This window comes from Enhydra lutris, unplaced genomic scaffold (assembly GCF_002288905.1).
Source record: "Enhydra lutris kenyoni isolate GAN:26980312 unplaced genomic scaffold, ASM228890v2 scaffoldscaffold2, whole genome shotgun sequence".
Taxonomy (NCBI): domain Eukaryota; kingdom Metazoa; phylum Chordata; class Mammalia; order Carnivora; family Mustelidae; genus Enhydra; species Enhydra lutris.
The window spans coordinates 14,004,058-14,022,807 of NW_019154086.1; the positions used below are offsets into that span (position 1 = coordinate 14,004,058).

At 36.5% G+C, this 18,750-nt stretch overlaps 1 protein-coding gene across 5 annotated transcripts in view; it reads left to right on the plus strand.

Annotated features, from left to right (window-relative positions):
- LOC111149169 (transducin beta like 1 X-linked receptor 1) overlaps window positions 1–18,750 on the plus strand; it is a 164,230-nt gene that overhangs the window by 139,679 nt on the left and 5,801 nt on the right. For all 5 annotated transcript variants that reach the window (XM_022506112.1, XM_022506141.1, XM_022506119.1 and 2 more), the window contains 8 exons: window positions 1,207–1,270; window positions 1,361–1,458; window positions 2,861–2,921; window positions 10,709–10,830; window positions 10,969–11,043; window positions 14,257–14,384; window positions 14,979–15,144; window positions 18,606–18,707. In XM_022506112.1, coding sequence (XP_022361820.1) covers window positions 1,207–1,270; window positions 1,361–1,458; window positions 2,861–2,921; window positions 10,709–10,830; window positions 10,969–11,043; window positions 14,257–14,384; window positions 14,979–15,144; window positions 18,606–18,707 — 816 coding nt within the window. The remainder of the gene's footprint in view (window positions 1–1,206; window positions 1,271–1,360; window positions 1,459–2,860; window positions 2,922–10,708; window positions 10,831–10,968; window positions 11,044–14,256; window positions 14,385–14,978; window positions 15,145–18,605; window positions 18,708–18,750) is intronic.

Genomic DNA, 18,750 nt, shown 5'->3' on the forward strand with positions numbered 1-18,750 from the left:
TTCCACTAGAAGGGGAAAACATTATCCTTGATTAATTATTCTTTTCCATGACCAAAGCAAGAGCCTACGAGATACGTGATCTTTAAAGTATTCTTTTCCTACTGTGGTGGTCCATGAAGTAAGAAATTTGGGGTCCAGTAGTTTAAAGGAATCTTCCCATTGTGCCGCATCTGGAAATTATCTTTTGTTGTTGGTTTCAGCATGGCTCCTCCTTCCTCAGATAGAACCAGATTCTGTCAGGACTCAGTCTATAACCTCTTGTACCAGCATCTGTTTTTCATTTACCTGCACAGCTAAATGGCTTGAGAGGTTTGAAAGGGGGCAGTCTTGTTTTCAATTCCCTTTCCAAAAAGCATCACAAAAAGTACTAAGGCGGGATTTCTTTCTGTGTCTTCAGTAGTGTTTACTAATCCTAGCAATAGTCTCTTTAACACACTCTGTAACTTGCACTTCCATAAATCTGTCCTTCTGTTGTACCATTCATCCAGGCCAGGCACAGTAAGGGAATATAAGATTAGAGAAATTGGTATGGATTTCTCCTAGCAGTAAAGTAGTTCCAGGCAATTGTACTCACTTCATTAACTATAAAGTCAGCCTACACTCTTTCCTGGCCTTTTTTTTTTTTTTTTTTTTTTTTTAAATTGGTAAGGATTTCATATTGAGAAAGAATTAACCAAGGAAAGAAACATTCAAAGATATTTCAATATCTGATCATCTGAAACAGCAATACTATTTGGTTCACACACAAGCTTCATGGAGATAGTAAAAGATTTAAAGGGATGACCATATAAAATTATCTAATCATAACAAAATGTTTTAGCCAGTTTTGCTTTTTATTCTTTTCAGTCATTATAAGATTATGATTTGGGTGTTCTTCCTAGTTGACCCCCCTACTCCCATCTTGAGTCATGTGCATCTGTGAGAATACCTAGACCTTTGCATGTGTGTAAGGGTGGTGGTGGTCCTGCTCCAAAGTAGTTCCTGCCATTTTTGAGACTTGGATATAAGGCTCCCACACTGACTAGATGCTGATTAAATTTTAGCTTCATAGCAGGGAAGGGTGTTTTGTAGGTCTTTGGTACCATTCCCAAATTTTGAAGCAGAGAATGTCAAGATCTACTCTTCCTAGGGTTTAAACATGAAATAGTCAAATAACAAATGCCCTTTCTGGATGATATAATTGAAGGAAGTGTGTTTCTCTGACAGAGTGAAGGTACACTTCTAGCAACTGGTTCATACGATGGATTTGCCAGAATATGGACTAAAGATGGTAAGTAAAGCATTTTTCTTTCTATATGTTTTTGTTGATCTAAGTTATAAAGCTTGAAGAATTTTTAATGTTTTTCTTTTTGAATATTAGGTAACCTTGCTAGCACCTTGGGGCAGCATAAAGGCCCTATATTCGCATTGAAGTGGAATAAGAAAGGAAATTTCATCCTAAGTGCTGGAGTAGACAAGGTAAAAGAACGTTAAACTAAGTTTTATAAAGGTTAGTGTGTTAGGGTATAACTGAAAGTAATGTTTTCTTCTGCGGCTCATATAAGCAAGAAAACATTTGTATATGGGAAATTCAGGTATGAATTCATGATGATAATAGAAATACTCTTAGATTTTCTGTCAGCTGCTTCTTCAGTTTACTCATCATAATGCCATTTATCTTTTATCTTTGTGACCACTCATCTTTGCTCAAGTAATGGATGTCATACCTCCCATATTCTGCTTCCTTTTCCTAGTTTCTAGTTTATCTCAGCCATGAAAATGGCTCTGGAGTGATTCCTTGAGAAATCTTAGAGCTGGTCAGTTAGCCGAACTCCTGCTGCTTAATTGAAAATGTGAAAAATGCAGGGTCATTGCAGCTTTTTCTACCTAACTGGACCTGGAAATAGGGGTAGGTTGAAAATAAGGCCTTCTTGCTTTTTCGTTTTCTTAGGTCATCCCCTCTGCCTTACCTCCCAAAATGAATACAGGTATAAGACAATTTTAATCCAGAAAAGTGTATGCTTGTGTGCTTGTTAACTGAGTGAGTTGTCAAAAATGAAATCAGAGAGGAAGAAAAAGGAAGAAAAATAAAGGAGGCCAGGAATAGGAGGGAAAAGTCCTATTAATAACCACTGTCACTGTATAATACTTTACATCCCGAAAATTACAAAACTAGTGGTGGGAGGGTGTTTAAAGGAATTGTGAATATATCCATGCAGGTTTATGGGTCATACTTGGGTAAAATGTATAAGACATTGTTTTAAATACTGTCAAAATTCAAGCTGCCCGTATATGTAAATGTGAGCTTTAAAAATCTTAGTATTGAAAATTGGTTGATGACTTTATTATCCAAGAATTTGCCTCCTAATAGTTAAAAAGCTTTAAAAAAAATTGCATTAAATACATTATTGCAATTGAGTTTCTTTTTTTTTTTTTCCCCAAGATTTTATTTATTTATTTGACAGAGAGAGATCACAAGTAGGCAGAGGCAGGCAGGGAGGGGGAAGTAGGCTCCCCACGACCCTGAGATCATGACCTGAGCCGAAGGCAGAAGCTTAACCCACTGAGCCACCCAGGCATCTCTGCAGTTGAGTTTCTTAAGCAGTGTAATGTGTCTGGTGTTTCGTAGACAACTAATAATAGTTCCTTGAAGGAAGTTGACTGATGAAAAATCACCAGGGGGAAAAAAGCAACTACTTAATAGTCATTTTCCCAAGAATGGAGTATAACCTCGTTGTCCTATTGGGGATAGAGTAAATGTTTAAAGTTAAATTCACCCTGACATTTCCTATTGCTTTAGCATAGTTAGGCATCTAATTTATGCACCTATGATGAGCTTCTTTTAACCTCTTAATATATTTTTCTTTTCTTTCAATCTCAGACTACAATTATTTGGGATGCACATACTGGTGAAGCCAAGCAACAGTTTCCCTTTCATTCAGGTAAATCTTCACAATTGACATGAGAACTGGGGCTTCTGTTTTTCTAATTAAACTTTTAAAAGCCATAATTCATATAAAATCTTGAAATATAAAATATCAATCTTGTTACTAGTCCTTTGAGGAGTTGATGTTCCATGACTTACAGATTGTTAATTGTCAGGGGCTCATCAAATGTTTTCTGTGAAATGTACCATTAAAAAAATCATTTGCAGCCTAGTGCAATTAGGTTGGTATTATCTAATGGTAAGAACGTAGATCTCTGAAACAGGAGGTCTAAGTTTGAAGAGCCAATTCCATCCCACTTAACAACCTTTTAGACGGAGCAAGTCATTTAACCTCTCTAAGCCTCATTTTCTCTATCTATAAATGAAGAATAATAATTATGCCTATTTGTTATAATTATGCCTATTTGTTATGAGGATAAAACTAAATAATGTATATATGGAAATACTATATAAACTTTATAAACTCATACGAATTTAGGTGGTGGTGGTTCTCATTTTGGACTCCTGTTTCTAAGTCAGTCCTCCTATGTACCTGAAATTAAAAATTAGACTTGCCCAGCATTGTTGGAACTTTGGTGCCTTAAATGGGTTTCTCTTTTAAAAGATAATCTGATACTTAAATACAAAAATTCAGCCCACCTCCCAATAGTGTGCTCCTTGGTATAGAACCATGCATGCGCCAGGATATACAACCTGATGAGTAGGGACAGCTGGATTTTAGTACCTGCTCTCTCTTCATGCTGTTCTCAGGGAGTTTTCCTGATGATCATTATTAAACTAGAACAAGATGCCTAATAACTACAGTTGACCCTTCAACAACACAGGTTAGAACTGTGCAGGTCCACTTACATATGTGGCTTAATTTTTTCCAATAAATACAACTGTAATACCATAAATTTATTTTCTTTTTAATTATTTTCTGTAGCTTTATTATATGAGTACAGTATAAAATTCATATAACATACAAAATATATGTTAATTGACTGTTTCTGTTCATGGTAAGGCTTCCAGTCAACAATAAGCTATTAGTAGTTAAGTTTTGGGGGAATAAATTCACTGCGGAATTTTGGCTGCATGTGGAAGGGCCTGAACCCCTGTGCCACTCAGGAGTCAGCTAAGTTAGAGCAGTAGGACTGCCTGAGTTCACTGCTGCTTTAAAGATTTTGTTATAGTTGGAAAGAGTTTTGATAACAAGGCTGATGGAATTTAATTGGTTATTTTCACATTATTGGTAACATCCTTTTCGCACATAGCCAGTGGCACAGCATTACCTTTAAAACTGAAACAGCTTCTGACATTCTGGCTTTTTGTCTTTTTTCTGTATAGTGTGACTAAACAAGCCAAGTAAGGTACAAAGTGACCACTATGCAGTGTTTGGGTAACATAAGTGTGCAACCATCATGTTAAATAGTTCAGCTTCATTAAAGCCTATCACAATAATAGGTGTTTACACATCAGTTTTTGTTTACCTGTTTTACTTCCACCTTTGTTTCTAGTCCTCTTAGGCCACTGGCTCTTCTATCCAAAAATTTCTCCTAACTGCTAAGAGTAATGCAAATTTGAAATAAATTAAGCATTTGGTACTGTTACTAGCGACTATAAAACGTAAACCACCTTTGTGTTAGAGATGGTGCTCTTTGTATACAGGATCCCATTTAGTCCTGACTGCAACTTGATGAGGTCAGTGGTATTGAAGTCATTTTATAAGTAAATAAGCTTTTTACCCAGGATATTCTTTCTTGCCATACTTTTTGTTTTTTTTAAACAGCTTTATTGAGGTCTAATTATCATAAAATGGGCTATACATACTTAAATTGTATAAGTTGATATATTTTGACGTGTACATACCATGGAAACTGTCACCACACTTCAGATGATGAATGCACCTGTTAGCTTCAGAAGTTTCCTCCTGCCCCTTTGTGATCTCTCCCTTTCTTCCCTAGACAACTACCCATGGTCTTTCCACGCCAGGAATTAGTTTACATCATGTGAATGGAATCATCTTCTTTTTGGTCTGGCTTCTTTCACTCTGAAAAATTGTTTTGCATTCGCTTTAATTGATAAATAGTATTTTGTTGTGTGGATACACCAGTTTGTTTATCCATTCACCTGTTGAAGCAAATTTGGGTTTCCAGTTTGGGGGGGCTATTATAAATAAAACTGCTGTCAATGTTTATGTACAAGTCTTTGTGTAGACTTGTGCTTTCATTTGTCCTCTGCAAATGTCTAAGAATAGAATACCTACATTGTATGGGAAATATATGTTTAACGTTAATAAACTGCTGAACTGTTTTTCCAAAGCCTACATTTTCACCAGCGATGGATATTCTAGTCCCTCCATATCCTTGCCAGCACTTGATAAGCGGTCAGTGTCATTAATTGGAGCCACTCTAATAACTGGGTATTGGTATCCCATTGTGGTTTAATTTGCATTTCCTAATGACCAGCGATGTTGAGAATCCTGTCATGTGCTATTTACAGTATATAGATCTTACTTGGTGAAGTATCTGATCAGATCTTTGGATCTTTAATTTATTGTTTTCTTCTATTGAGTGTTGGGAGTTGTTGTTGTATTCTGGATACAAGTTTATCAGGTATTTACAAATGCTGTCTTACGGTCTCTGGCTCACCTTTGCATTGTTTTAACAGCATCCCTCTGTGTCAACTCTGTTTCAAAGAAAAGAAAAAGCAACAGTTTCCCTCAAAGATCAGGAGTTATATTACTGTTGATGAATTCTGTAAATTATTTATTTGTTCTTTTATGTATCATGCTTTCAGTGTCGATCTAATTTGCTCTTTTTTTTCTATTTGCTTGATGTGGAAGTTGAGGTCACTGATGTAGACCTTTCTGCTTTTCTGTGATATGGATATTTAGTGCTATAAGTTTACTTCTGATTACTTCTAAGTGACATCTCTGTTGTGTAACACTCTCTTTTCCAGTAATGTGCCCTAATAATTCCAGCTGCCTAGGTCTCTGTAGATTCTCAGCTTTGTCTCTTCAGGAAATTCATTGATCTCTGCCTAGAGAGATTCCTCTTCCCTATGCCAAGACCTGGACTTTTTTCCCCCAGGTAGTAAGCTTGGGTAGTTAGAAGGGGCACACTGATGGTTGGTTCCCATTTTCTCAGGAACCTCTGTCTTTTATTGCCTGGTGTCTACTGTCTTAAATTGTTTCTCATACATTTTGTAAGTTTTCTGGTTGTTTTGGGCAGGAGGTAAATTTGGTTCCTATTACTCCATCTTGACCAGAAATGGAAGTCTATCATGCTTTTTAAATTACTGTATTTTAATTATTGTGCTACATTGTCTCCCATATACACTCTTGCATAAAGTATATAAATCATGATTACAGCTGAGTTACAATAAGTGGCCATTTCATACCCATTAGTATGCCTAGAAGAAGTAATAATGTTCATGAGAATTTGGAGAAATTAGGCCCCTTATACTTCGCTAGTAGGTTTGTACTGGTGCACTCACTCACTGTGGGAAACAGGATAGTTCCTCAAAAAGCTAAACATAGAACTAACATATTATCATCCAGCAATTCTACACCTAGGTATATATCCAAAAGACTTGAAAGCAGGGACTTGAACAGATTCTTTGTCATTGTTCATAGGAACATTATTCACAGTAGCCAAAAGAGGGAAACAGCCCAATGTCCATCAGCAGACAAATGGCTAAACCAAATGTATTCTACACGTACAATGGATTATTATTCATCCATGAAGAGGAATGAAATTCTGACATATGCTGCAACATTTATACACATTATATGCATTATGCTAAGTGAAATGTCTGTGCAAATGTCCTTTATACACATTATGCTAAGTGAAATAAAGCAGACACAAAGAGACGAATAGTACGATTTTACTTATTAACTATCTAGAACAGACACATTCATAGAGACAAAGTAAAGATTAGAGGTTCTCAGGAGTGGGGGAAGGGGGAAACGGGGCATTATTGCTTAATGGCTACAGAGTTTCTGCTTGGGGTGATGAACAAGTGGGAAAATAGTGATGGTTGCACAACCTTGTGAACATAATACAACTGATCATACACTCAATAAAATGACATTTTAGGTTATATATGACCACAATATTTAAGATTTTATAATAAAATATGCCCAAGCCCATTGAATTGTGCACTTTAAATTGATGAATTTTATATTTATAATATATTTATATTTTAATAAAGCTGTTTCTTAAAAAAATGCAGATGAGTAATAAATGTCTTTCTCTCCTTACTACATAGGGTTGGTTCACTTGTTAACTTTTAAACTATGAAGGATGGAGGAGGTAACAGAAATATATCAAAAATTGCAGGACACAAAAATTCTGATCTTAGCTCCAAGATTTTAAAAGACTGTGTAGCCCTAGGCAAATTAACTTCTCCTAGTCTCTTTTATCATGTATAAAATGAGATCAGTGGGGCGCCTGGGTGGCTCAGTGGGTTAAAGCCTCTGCCTTCAGCTAAGGTCATGATCCAAGGGTCCTGGGATGGAGCCTGTGGGGCTCTCTGCTCCACAGGGAGCCTGCATCCTCCCCTCTCTCTGCCTGCCTCTCCGCCTACTTGTGATCTCTCTCTGTCAAATAAAATCTTTAAAAATAAATAAATAAATAAAAATAAAAAAATAAATAGAATGAGATCAGTAATAGCAAACACACCTCTCACGTATCACTTACATAAAAATGCATTTTGTTGTGAGATGCATTTCTTTCTTCCTTTCTTTTTTTTTAAGTTTATTAAGTAATCTCTGCATTCATCATGGGGCTTGAACGCAGAACCCCAAGATCAAGAGTCTTGTTCTGAGCCAGCCAGGCACCCCATAGAGATGTATTCCTTTTCTAAAGAATTTGCATCACCTAGACTCCTTTTATTTTAGGAGTAAAAAAGGAGGTAGGTGTTCTTAGATTACACCAGTTTTGTAAACACTGTATTTTATGAGCCAAGTGTATCACAAAGCATAAATCCTACAACTCATGTTGCAGCATTCCCCAACTTCCCCCAGTTAGCTTTACGTGGTCATACAGTTTTTGTTTGGTTCGGAACCTATTGATGTATTTGTTTAAGTGCCACTTTCTTAGCCTCCCATCTCATATTTTTGCAGATAGCTCTGCATCAAATTAACATCCTGATACATTGTGACAGATTCTTGGCATTCTTCGTAGCATTTTATTATACTTTTGTTTTCTAAGTTTATTAGATTTTTCAGGCTCCCCCCCCCCACCACTTAAGACTAGAACCAATTACTTATCAAAGAAACATTTTGTTAAAATTATTTTTGAAATGATATCTTATGTAACAGTATTTAATGTCAGAATGAAAATATAGTAGGTATTGAGTCATTGAGTCAGATTCCAGTCACGAAAACAGAATCTAATCCAAGAAGGGGAATTTAGTACAAGGAAATAGTTGCAGAGGTGTTAGAAGAGTGAAAACCAGAGGACTGTGAGGTAACCCAGAGTGTAACAACTGCAGAAAACCTAAGACTATAGAGAAGGCAGGATCCAACTACCCAGTGGGAATTAGAACTGGAGAAACAAGACTGCCTGGCAAGAACAGGCATTTGGAGTAGATGTTGCCAGGCACCCAGCCTTGAAAGAGAGAGGAGAGCAAAATTGCCTGTCTTTTCTATTTCTCTTGACCTTGGGTTCTTGACAGTGTCTCCCACTGTATGGATCCATCTGAAAACCAGTAGGCACAGGAGCCTGGGATATGTAATTTGCAAGAGTCCACCCACTGTGTGTAGAGCACAGCAGAGCAGAGTGTGGTCAAGAACGGCCCTGAGGGCAAGCAGACCATGAACAGGACAGTCACAAACATGTATCTGAGAGGATGCGATGTGTGCAGACAGCAGTACGGTTCATACATAGTGCTCATCAAAGTTGGCCTGCATTTTTGTTTACTGGTTGGCTTAAGTTGGATTCTCCCAGAAGCAGACCTTGAGCCAAGCATTTGAGTGACATGATTTATTAAGGAAGCACTCTCAGGAGAAACAGAGGAGGAATTGTAGGGATCAGGATGGGGAAGAGGGCCCTGCTCAGCCTGATCCAGGCAGGGCTTTGGAGTGTTTAGTACACCTCGAAGTTCTTCTCATCTTGAACCACATGCTAGATTTTTGACTCTCCCCTTTTTCCCTCCCAAACCCAACTACATACCACCAGACATTGGGTACTAGCCATCGTTTGGGGGCGGGGCGGGGAGGGGGACTGTTGGAGGCAGCAGAACAAGGCAGTTCTGAAGAAGTTTACCATGGGAGCCCTTAGCACCAAAACACTCAGAAACTGGGACTCGGACACAGCACAGGTAGACCAGGTCTGCAAAGGAGGGAGAGCACAGACACCTCTGAAGTCATATTGCCTTAGATGGTAGTAGAACACAACCTGCTCTTCACTCTGCTTGCTTGGCTTATTAGTCTAATGGTGCTCAGAATACCTATTTGTAATATGCTCAAAGTAAAAATAGCATTTACTATTATGCATAGATATATACCAGTGAGGAAGTGTGTTTCTTTTCTCTTTCCTATAGACACAAGTTCTGACCTACTTTATTAAATGCTTTGTATCTCTAATGGAAATATAGAGCTTCACTATAACTTCCTGTTTTTCTCCTTGTCTGTGTTTGCTCTGAATGGTAAACTTGTTCTGTAAAGGGCAGAACATAACATTTTTAGGCTTTATAAGCTGTAGAATTTCTGTTGGAGCCAGTGTGGTCTGCCCTTGTAGTGCAAGGCAGCCATGATAATATGTAACCAAATGAACTTGTCTAGGTTTTAATAAAACTTTATGATAAGGACACTAAAATCTGAGTTTTATTTGAGGTTCACATTTATAGGTCTTATTTTGATCATGTATCATCTTTTGATCCTCACCCCCAGCCAAATGAAATGTAAAAACTTATCTTGGGTAATGGGCCATAGTGTCCACACTACCCTAAATCCCTTGTTTTTGTGTGTGCTCCTATCGCTTAACCCTGTTACTTGCTATCATTATGTTAATCTGCATTACTAATTACAGAGAACTTTTGCGCCTTGCAGCAGGGGGAAATGAAAACAAAGAATCTCCAATCACATCAGAGCTAAAATAACTATTAATAATCAGCCAGCTTTTGAATGTCTTTTTAAATTCAGTGACATAGGTTTTAAGAGGTATTTGACAAGAATCACTTAGAAGAAAATGTATTTGCGATCATATGCAATATTATCAAGTTGGGTGGACTGGAAATTATTCAGCATAACATTTGTCTAACTTGTAATTTACAAAGTCTGTTTCACATCATCTCACTTGATCTTCACAGTATCCTTGTGTATTTAGCTTAAGAGTTTTATCCCCTTTTTTAGATGAGAAAAATAGCATGAGAAGTTAAATGACTTGCTTGGGGCACCACGATTAGGGGTGGCAGAACCAAGCCCCCTTGTCCATTGAACACTCAAGAGAATTTTAGAAGTAAAAGGAAGTATATAACATCACTTTTAAAGGTTTACAAATGCAATACCAAGAATGCAGTGCTAGTAACTTACAGAGCAAGCTCTAGGAACCCTAATCTCCTGTGTTACTTTCTGTTAGGCTGTGTCTCACATAGAGACAACTGAACTGAAATTTAGTATTTGTGGTATTTAGATAATGTTCATTTTTAAAAGTTCTATTACTGACTTAAAAATTATAAACTAAAATGCTTAAGTTCCTATTAGCATAATTAACGTCCAAGCATGGTTCAAAACTAAAGCTCCTAGATTTCAGTACATGTGGAATGAACACAAACCTGGCCCTTTCTCCTTTTCAGCACCAGCACTGGATGTTGATTGGCAGAGCAACAATACCTTTGCTTCTTGTAGTACAGATATGTGCATTCATGTCTGTAAATTAGGACAAGACAGACCTATTAAAACATTCCAGGGACACACGGTGAGTAGCCTCCCCCCCCCCCAAAGTGATGATGATGAATAAGTAATATTACAGAGTGGTTTTTAAGTGTGTGTGTTTAATATCCAAAGAGCAGTCAGGTCTAAAAATGAAAATGTGAATATTTCCTGTTATTTTTAGAATGAAGTGAATGCTATCAAATGGGACCCAACTGGCAATCTTCTGGCCTCCTGTTCTGATGACATGACTTTGAAGGTAATTCGAATAGTGGGGAGACATGCAGTGTCACGAAGAATGGCTGCTCTGGCCGTTTTTAGATTGTTTAGAATGTCTGTCTTAGAGTTCATCGAACACTTAAACCCTGGGGGTCAGGATTTACTTTTTAATACTTTTTAATAGTTAATCATTGTTTTTTATATTTTATTTTGTGAAGTATTTCAAATGTTTAAAAAACACAAATAAATTCTATTTAAAAATAAGACTGTTTGATAGGAATTGTGGTGCTAAGAAACCTGTCTTAAGTTGTCTTCTAGAAGATCATATACTGGTGCAATTAAAGTTTATTTGCACATGTAGAACTTTGACTAATAAGTAACAGGTCTTTATAACATTTGTGGATTTTGCTGAAATTCTGTGAATTGTATAAATTTGATTTTGTGGTGTGAATGTATATCATCCTTGCTAGAAGCTGATCTATAGCAGAGAATTGCTTAGTTGGTGAGTGAGCCTCGTTGACATGCCAGCAGCAGCAACTCAGCATGGATTTATGTTTTTCTTGTCAGTGTGACTAAAAGCAAAACTAACACCTTGCACCTGTGCACATCATATTTAGAGGGAAAAAAAAGCATTTTTGAGATAAAGAACAACCTAGTGCTAATCTCCAATATTAATGACGCTTTGAGCCCTTTCCTGCAACATAGTAACTCTCCTGTAAATAATTTTATTCTTGACTCTGCAATGCCAGCGGCTGCAGATGTGGTGACCCTTACAGATGGAGGAATCATGAGGGAAAACTGCTTTTCCTCCTGTGAACAGAAATAAAACCTTGGTAACCTGGTGGGGTTTTTTCCTTAAATACCTACTGTGTTCTTAGTTACATAGTTTTCTCAAGCCTGGGCTCCCTTGCAAGCACTGCTAGTAAAAAGACTTTCCTTATTGCTATTGTTCCTGAGTTTTCTTTGCATGCACGTGCATTACAGTCATAAAATGAAAACCTTTTGGAACAGAGTATGGCACATATGTGGAAATGAAAGAAGGCCAGTGGCTGGAGAGTCTACTGAGTTGCAGTTAGGTTAAGTTTGAGCTAGAAAGTGTTAGATTTTTGTCCTAACAATAATCAAGGGTCAGAATTTTAAAGCAGAAGCGAGATGGGTCAATAAGATACTGTGTAGCGGAGCAGTTCTGAGCACATGGAACATGAGTCGGAAGGTCTTGCAATAACTGAACAATGCAGGTGGAGGTGCTAGGTGGGCCTGATGCTCCAAGAAGAACTCTACCCTTGGCATAAACATTTGGGACTTCTCTGTAGGTGGGTGGTCATTCAAAGCCACGGACTTAGATGAAGCTATATATAGAGAGAGGACAGAACAAGAAAAGAAGGGAACCTTAGAAATAGAAAATCTTAAGAAACGTCCAACAATTACCAGCTCAAGAAGAACGAGCTTCCAAAAGGAAACTGAGAAGGAATGACCAATGGAAAGAGAGTATTCAGAGAAGAATGTTTCAAAGGAGGTGATGCTGTCGAAAGGTCAAATGAAATAAGTTTTGAAACATATTTTGGGGGCTTATTTACATGGAGTTATAAGTGTATAGGATCCCAAAACATTATGGGTTTGTTTCATTATGTCTTATTATATACATTACAGGCAGACATGAGAAACACACCTAATTTTTGTGGGGTTTTTTTTGGTTGTTGGCAGTTGGGTTTTGATGTGTGTTTGTGTTTGTCAAGATTTACCCTCATGTCTTTATTGAATGATTTTGCCGCAAATAGCCCAGGGTCAGTTTCTCTTAATTTTTGCTCAGTAATAATACGAATTTTAAACCTCTATACATATATGTTTTCAGCTCAAGCAAGGCTAATTATTCTCTACTCATCATTTTAACTTTAATTATTGCTTTATTTTTTATGGTTTGTTCTGTGTGAGTCATTTTCTAAACTTTTATTATGGTAAGAAAACACCTTTTTTATCTGATTTTTTAAGTGTACAGCACAGTATTGTTATCTATGGGCATGATATTATAGACTGTAGAGCTGAAATTTTACACACGTGGATTAGCTGGTCCCCCAATCCTCTTGCCCTCAGCCTCTGGCAGCTGCCAGTCTTCCCTTGGCTTCTGTGAGTTTGACTCTTCTGGATACCTCATATAAACGGAACCATGCAGTATTTGTCCTTAAGATTCATCCCTGTTGTTGTATAGTTAGGAATTCCTTTTTTTAAGGCTGAATGATAAATACTCCATTATATGTAATACCGTATTTTCTTTATTCATTCATCCATTGATGGACACTTGGGTTGTTTCCATATCTTAACTTCTGTGACTAATGCTGCAGTGAACGGGGAGTGCAAATATATTTTTAAGACCCTGATTTCAGTTCTTTTGGATAAATACACAGAGGTGGGATTGCTGGATAATATGGTAGTTCTGTTTTTATTTTTTTGAGTATCCTCCATACTGTTTTTCATAGCAGCTATCATTTTGCATCCCCAATAGTGTATAAGTGCTCTAATTTATCCACGTCCTTCTCAGCATTTATTGTCTTTTTTATATTATAATGGCCATCCTAATAGATGTGAAATGATGCCTCATTGTAGTTTTGATTTGCCTTTCCCTCATGTCTAGTGACATTGAGTGTCTTTTCATATACCTACTGGCCATTTGTATATCTTCTTGAAAGAAAGGTCTGTTCAAGTCATTTGCCCGTTTTCAAATTGGATTATTAGGGTTTTTGCTGTTGAATTATAAGAGTTCCTCATACATTTTCAGAATTAACCCTTTATTTATAGATACATGGTTTGCATATGTTTTCTCCCATTCTGTAAGTTGCCTCTTTATTGTCCCTTTGCTGTGCAGAAGCTTTTTAATTTTATATAGTACATTTGCCTTTTTGGTTTTGGTTTTGTTGCCTGTGCTTTAGTGTCCTACAGGAATATATTATTTGCAAGTTGCTTATTATCTATTTGCCCTTCTCTGTTACAAAATACTTTCTGATTCTGAATCCTAAGAGGAATTTATAATCTACATCTTTTATTTAAGGGACAGTGTTAAAACTAATGCCTTAAATATTTTTTAAAAGAGAGATAAATATTAAACATATTCTACTTTTTAATTTCTTTGCAAATAGTCCCTTGATCTCTAATCATCATTCTGGTTGTACTGTTTATATTTTAGATTGGCACAATAGTATTTTAAATGTATCTTTTGTATGGGAAAATATAATTGCATACATTTTTCTTTTTTGCACAGATATGGAGTATGAAACAAGACAATTGTGTCCATGATTTGCAAGCACATAATAAAGAAATTTATACTATCAAATGGAGTCCAACAGGGCCAGGGACAAATAATCCAAATGCCAACCTTATGTTAGCAAGGTAATATTTATGTTTTACTCTCCTTTTATGAATCTTCCACATAAAAAGCTTCTAATAAATATGACAGAGTTAGGAAAGATTCCATGAAATGGGAGTGTATCCTTCAAAAAAAAATGGATGGGAGCATTTAAACTTGGACGGGAGCATTTAAACTTGGGATTTTTATTCTTATTTCAGGGCATAATGGATTTTTATATCGAGTTATCAAATATTTACTTGTATCAAATATTGATTAAAACTCAAGTAATTGAGGCATAGGATAATAAAGTTTCTTAAGCATTAAAATAAAATTAAAAATGTAGTCAATACATTGTTCAAAACCATGGATCAGTCAATACAGAAGAATTAAAAGAGCTAAGGAATACAGTGAAATTAGCTCATTTTGTTTTTTCAGTTTGGAGGCTTGGAGACTCCCTTAAGCTGCCTTGTCTCCTCTATAGTTTTGCTTCTAGAACACTTGCTTCCTAACAGCCCAATCTGCATCTCATAAGGAACTTGTGGCTGGCTATTAGAAATGGCTGAATATTATTGATTGGGGTGGGGCTTGGGAATATTCCATTACTTATAAAGTCATTTTGTTTCTTCCTTGGTCAGTGCATCCTTCGATTCTACTGTTAGATTATGGGACGTAGACCGAGGAATTTGCATCCATACTTTGACAAAACACCAAGAGCCTGTGTACAGTGTGGCTTTTAGTCCTGATGGCAGGTACCTGGCCAGTGGTTCTTTTGACAAATGTGTGCACATCTGGAACACACAGGTATGTCTCAGTTATTTTAATCATGACCTGCTTTCATAGTTACAAGAAGCACTTGCCTATATAAATTCTTTTTTCTCTTTTGTCATTCCTCTTATGACATCACTCAATCCTTAGTGTTTGAGTGAGTACTTTTTTTGAATTTACAGCCAAATAAAGGCTGAAGCCAATTGAAGTTATATTTTCCTAACGTAGACCAGAATTTAGAAATAAATTTAGGTTCTTGTTTTTTTTTTTTTTTTTTTAAGTTTGCTGACCTGAAATGTGAGAGTTTAAGATGCATGTTTAGATAAATGATGTAGTTTCTTTATTTTTAAAAAAACTTGTCTTTAAAGGAGCTATAAATGAGCAGTTCATAAAATGTACTAAAGGACAAGATTTTATGGCTGAACAGTGACTTATCAGGAATAGACTTAAAACTATACCACCTTTGTAGGAACAGTTGTGTAGAGAGAGCCTTTCCTAAATATGGGGAAAACAGCCAGTTACTTTATTTCATCTTCTCACCTTTTTAGTGTTTATGCTCCACGTACTGTTTTTTTTAATAGCAGTAGCTTGACTCCTTCACCCCATCAGTGACCACTTCTTAGGTGGTCGTAGTACACCCTTATGCAGTTACTGTGAGCTCTCTCTCTCTGTGTGGCTGATCATCATATTTGGTCAGACTATTGTGCATAAGTCATCATTTTCAGATACCATTTTTAATTAAGTTACGCATTCAGATGGTCTCCCCTAAACACTAAAAAGGTATACACTGGGAAGTCTTAGAGCTCCCATTTTCTTCCTGATCCCCTGCAAGTAACTATTTTTATTAACTTCTCTTTCATACTTCCTGATATTTTTTGTGAATAAAAGTATTAAGATTCTGTCACTTTTATACTCTCACTGTTTTATTTTTTAATTTATATTTTTAATCCCCTTGGTATTGATTTTTACATGTATGATTTGAGGTAGAGATCTAATTTTTATATTTCTAATGGCTAGCCAGTTATCAAAACACTGTTTACCCCTTTGCTGTCTCATAATGCCACTTCTTTCATATACCATGTTCTTATTGTGGTTTTTTATAGATTCTCTTATACTGCATTGATAGACATTTGTGTAAACCTGCATTGTTAGCATAGTTTTGTTTTTGTTTTCTTTTTAAAGATTTTATTTATTTATTTGACAGAGATCACAAGTAGGCAGAGAGGCAGGCAGAGAGAGAGGAGGAAACAGGCTCCCTGCTGAGCAGAGAGCCTGATGCGGGGCTGGATCCCAGGACCCTGAGATCATGACCTGAGCCAAAGGCAGAGGCTTAACGCACTGAGCCACCCAGGTGCCCCTGTTAGCATAGTTCTAATAACTGTATAGATCCCTTCTCATTGTCTTTTTTCTCCCTTCATTAAAGTCTTATAATTTCTTTATGAAGATCTTTTTTCTTAATTTATTCTGAAGTACCTTATGGGTATTATTGTTAATCATAAATGACATCTTTTAAAAAATATATTTATGTTACTTACTGGTTGTTGCTTGTGTTTGGGACGTAACGAATTTTGGCATATTGAGACTGAATCCATCTGCCTGTCTGAGCTCTCTTAACTGGTTTTAATGGTTTAGGTTTCCCCTTGACTTCCCTTTAATCTTTTTGTTATGATTGAATAGCAGAGACTTTCTAAGTATAATCTATAGATAACCTCCCGGTTGTATACATTTCTAGTCACTTATTTACTCCATTGTGAAAAAATCAATTTAAATGAAAATTGGGTATAGAAATATAGGATTCTAATGGAGGATACACGTAGGCTCTTAGGGGGCATTTGAGCAGCTGTCCATATTGTTTAGATATATCACTATTGTATATCAAAAAGTATTGGGCGCCTGGGTGGCTCAGTGGGTTAAGCCTCTGCCTTCAGCTCAGGTCCTAATCTCAGGGTCCTGGGATGGAGCCCCACATCAGGCTCTCGAGAAGCTCAGCAGGGAGCCTGCTTCCCGTGCTCTCTCTGCCTGCCTCTCTGCCTCCTTGTGTTCTCTCTCTCTGTCAAATAAATAAATAAAGTCTTTAAAAAAATGTATCATTTTACTGTTTTCTTTTAAGTTTGAAAATAGTAAACTTATATCTAGTGACTTTTTAATGCACTCACTGTCTTTTTGTCAAATATAAATCTAGTTTTTTCTTTCCTCATTTGGATTGTCATCCATATGATATATTACCCAAGCATTTCACAGGTCAGTTGTATTAATCCATTGGTCTCCGTTAATGTTATAGCTCTAGTTTGTTGACCATGATATTTTAGTTTAATTATAGCCTACTTTGAGCTTAGAAATTGCTAAGTGCTTTGTAAAGAAAGTTGGGTTTTTTAAGCACCAAAGCTTACTGTCCTGTAGATTTTAATTCCTATACATTGATTTTAGATTTTGTTGGTGCCACTCCTTTCTCCTAATTAACCATGGAAATACACTCAATACCTACTAGACTCACACTTTCATTAATCTTTTAAATTGCAAAAAACTTTAGGTAGGGGGAAGAAAACAGTTGAACCTTTCTGATGTGATCAGCTGTAGCAATGTACCTGTGGTTTCTAGAAGAGGAAAGCAAGGGAAAAGAGACTTCTGGCTAAGTAATTAAATTAGGATTGGCTGTCTGAGGAGGTATTTACAAGGTACATGACTTGCTGCCATGTTGTTTTTAGGTAGATCTGCTACCTCTAGTTTTACCTTTTTAGGTTTTCATAAAGCTGAGACATACTTCCCCCGGACAGAAAACTGGAAGCATATTTTTTGTTTCTCAGTTTCTCACAGCAGTCTCTGATCTTTGCCCTGTTTAATGACTGGTTTCCTAGGAGAATGTATTTTTTTTTTTTTTTAACTGAGTTTAATTATTCAGTGGGTGGCTGAATAATTTTGGTTTCTTTTTTATTTTTTTTTTTTTTTTTAAATCACCTATCTTAGGGGGTTCTCAGTAAATATAGTTAGAGTAATTTAACAGACTTACACTGGAATTGTCTTTACTAGTTTATTATATTTTCTCTTTAGGATGTTTTATCAAAGAAATTCGGACTTCATTTTGTGTCTCTACATGTTAGCCAAACTTATGCACCACCCTTCAACAACAATAGTTTATTTATGACAAGTCATACATTGAATGTTTACTCCATGGTTAACTGTATCAAGGAGTCCAAAGATAGCTAAGAATGGTTATCAGTACCGGAGAAACAGAGAGAGAGAGAGCGGGGGAGAGAGAGTGTGTGTGTGTTTGTGTGTGTGTGTGTGTGTTTGAGATCTGTTGAGAGCAGGCAAGTGTTACCATTTTATAGAAGGATCATCACATTTCTAGTATTTCAAAACTTTCAATTTATTTTGGAGTCAAAGCTAAATTCTATCTGATTGCTTGAAATAATGCCATATAGTATTTTTACCTCAATAATTTGGATTTATAATAATATATGTTCTCATTTTTAAGAATGTTTTTTTCATTTTTTTAGACAGGTGCTCTAGTTCACAGCTATAGGGGAACAGGTGGAATTTTTGAAGTTTGCTGGAATGCAGCAGGAGACAAGGTTGGAGCCAGTGCATCAGATGGTTCAGTAAGTATAATGAAGTGTTTCCAAGGGGGTGGGTGTGTAAGCA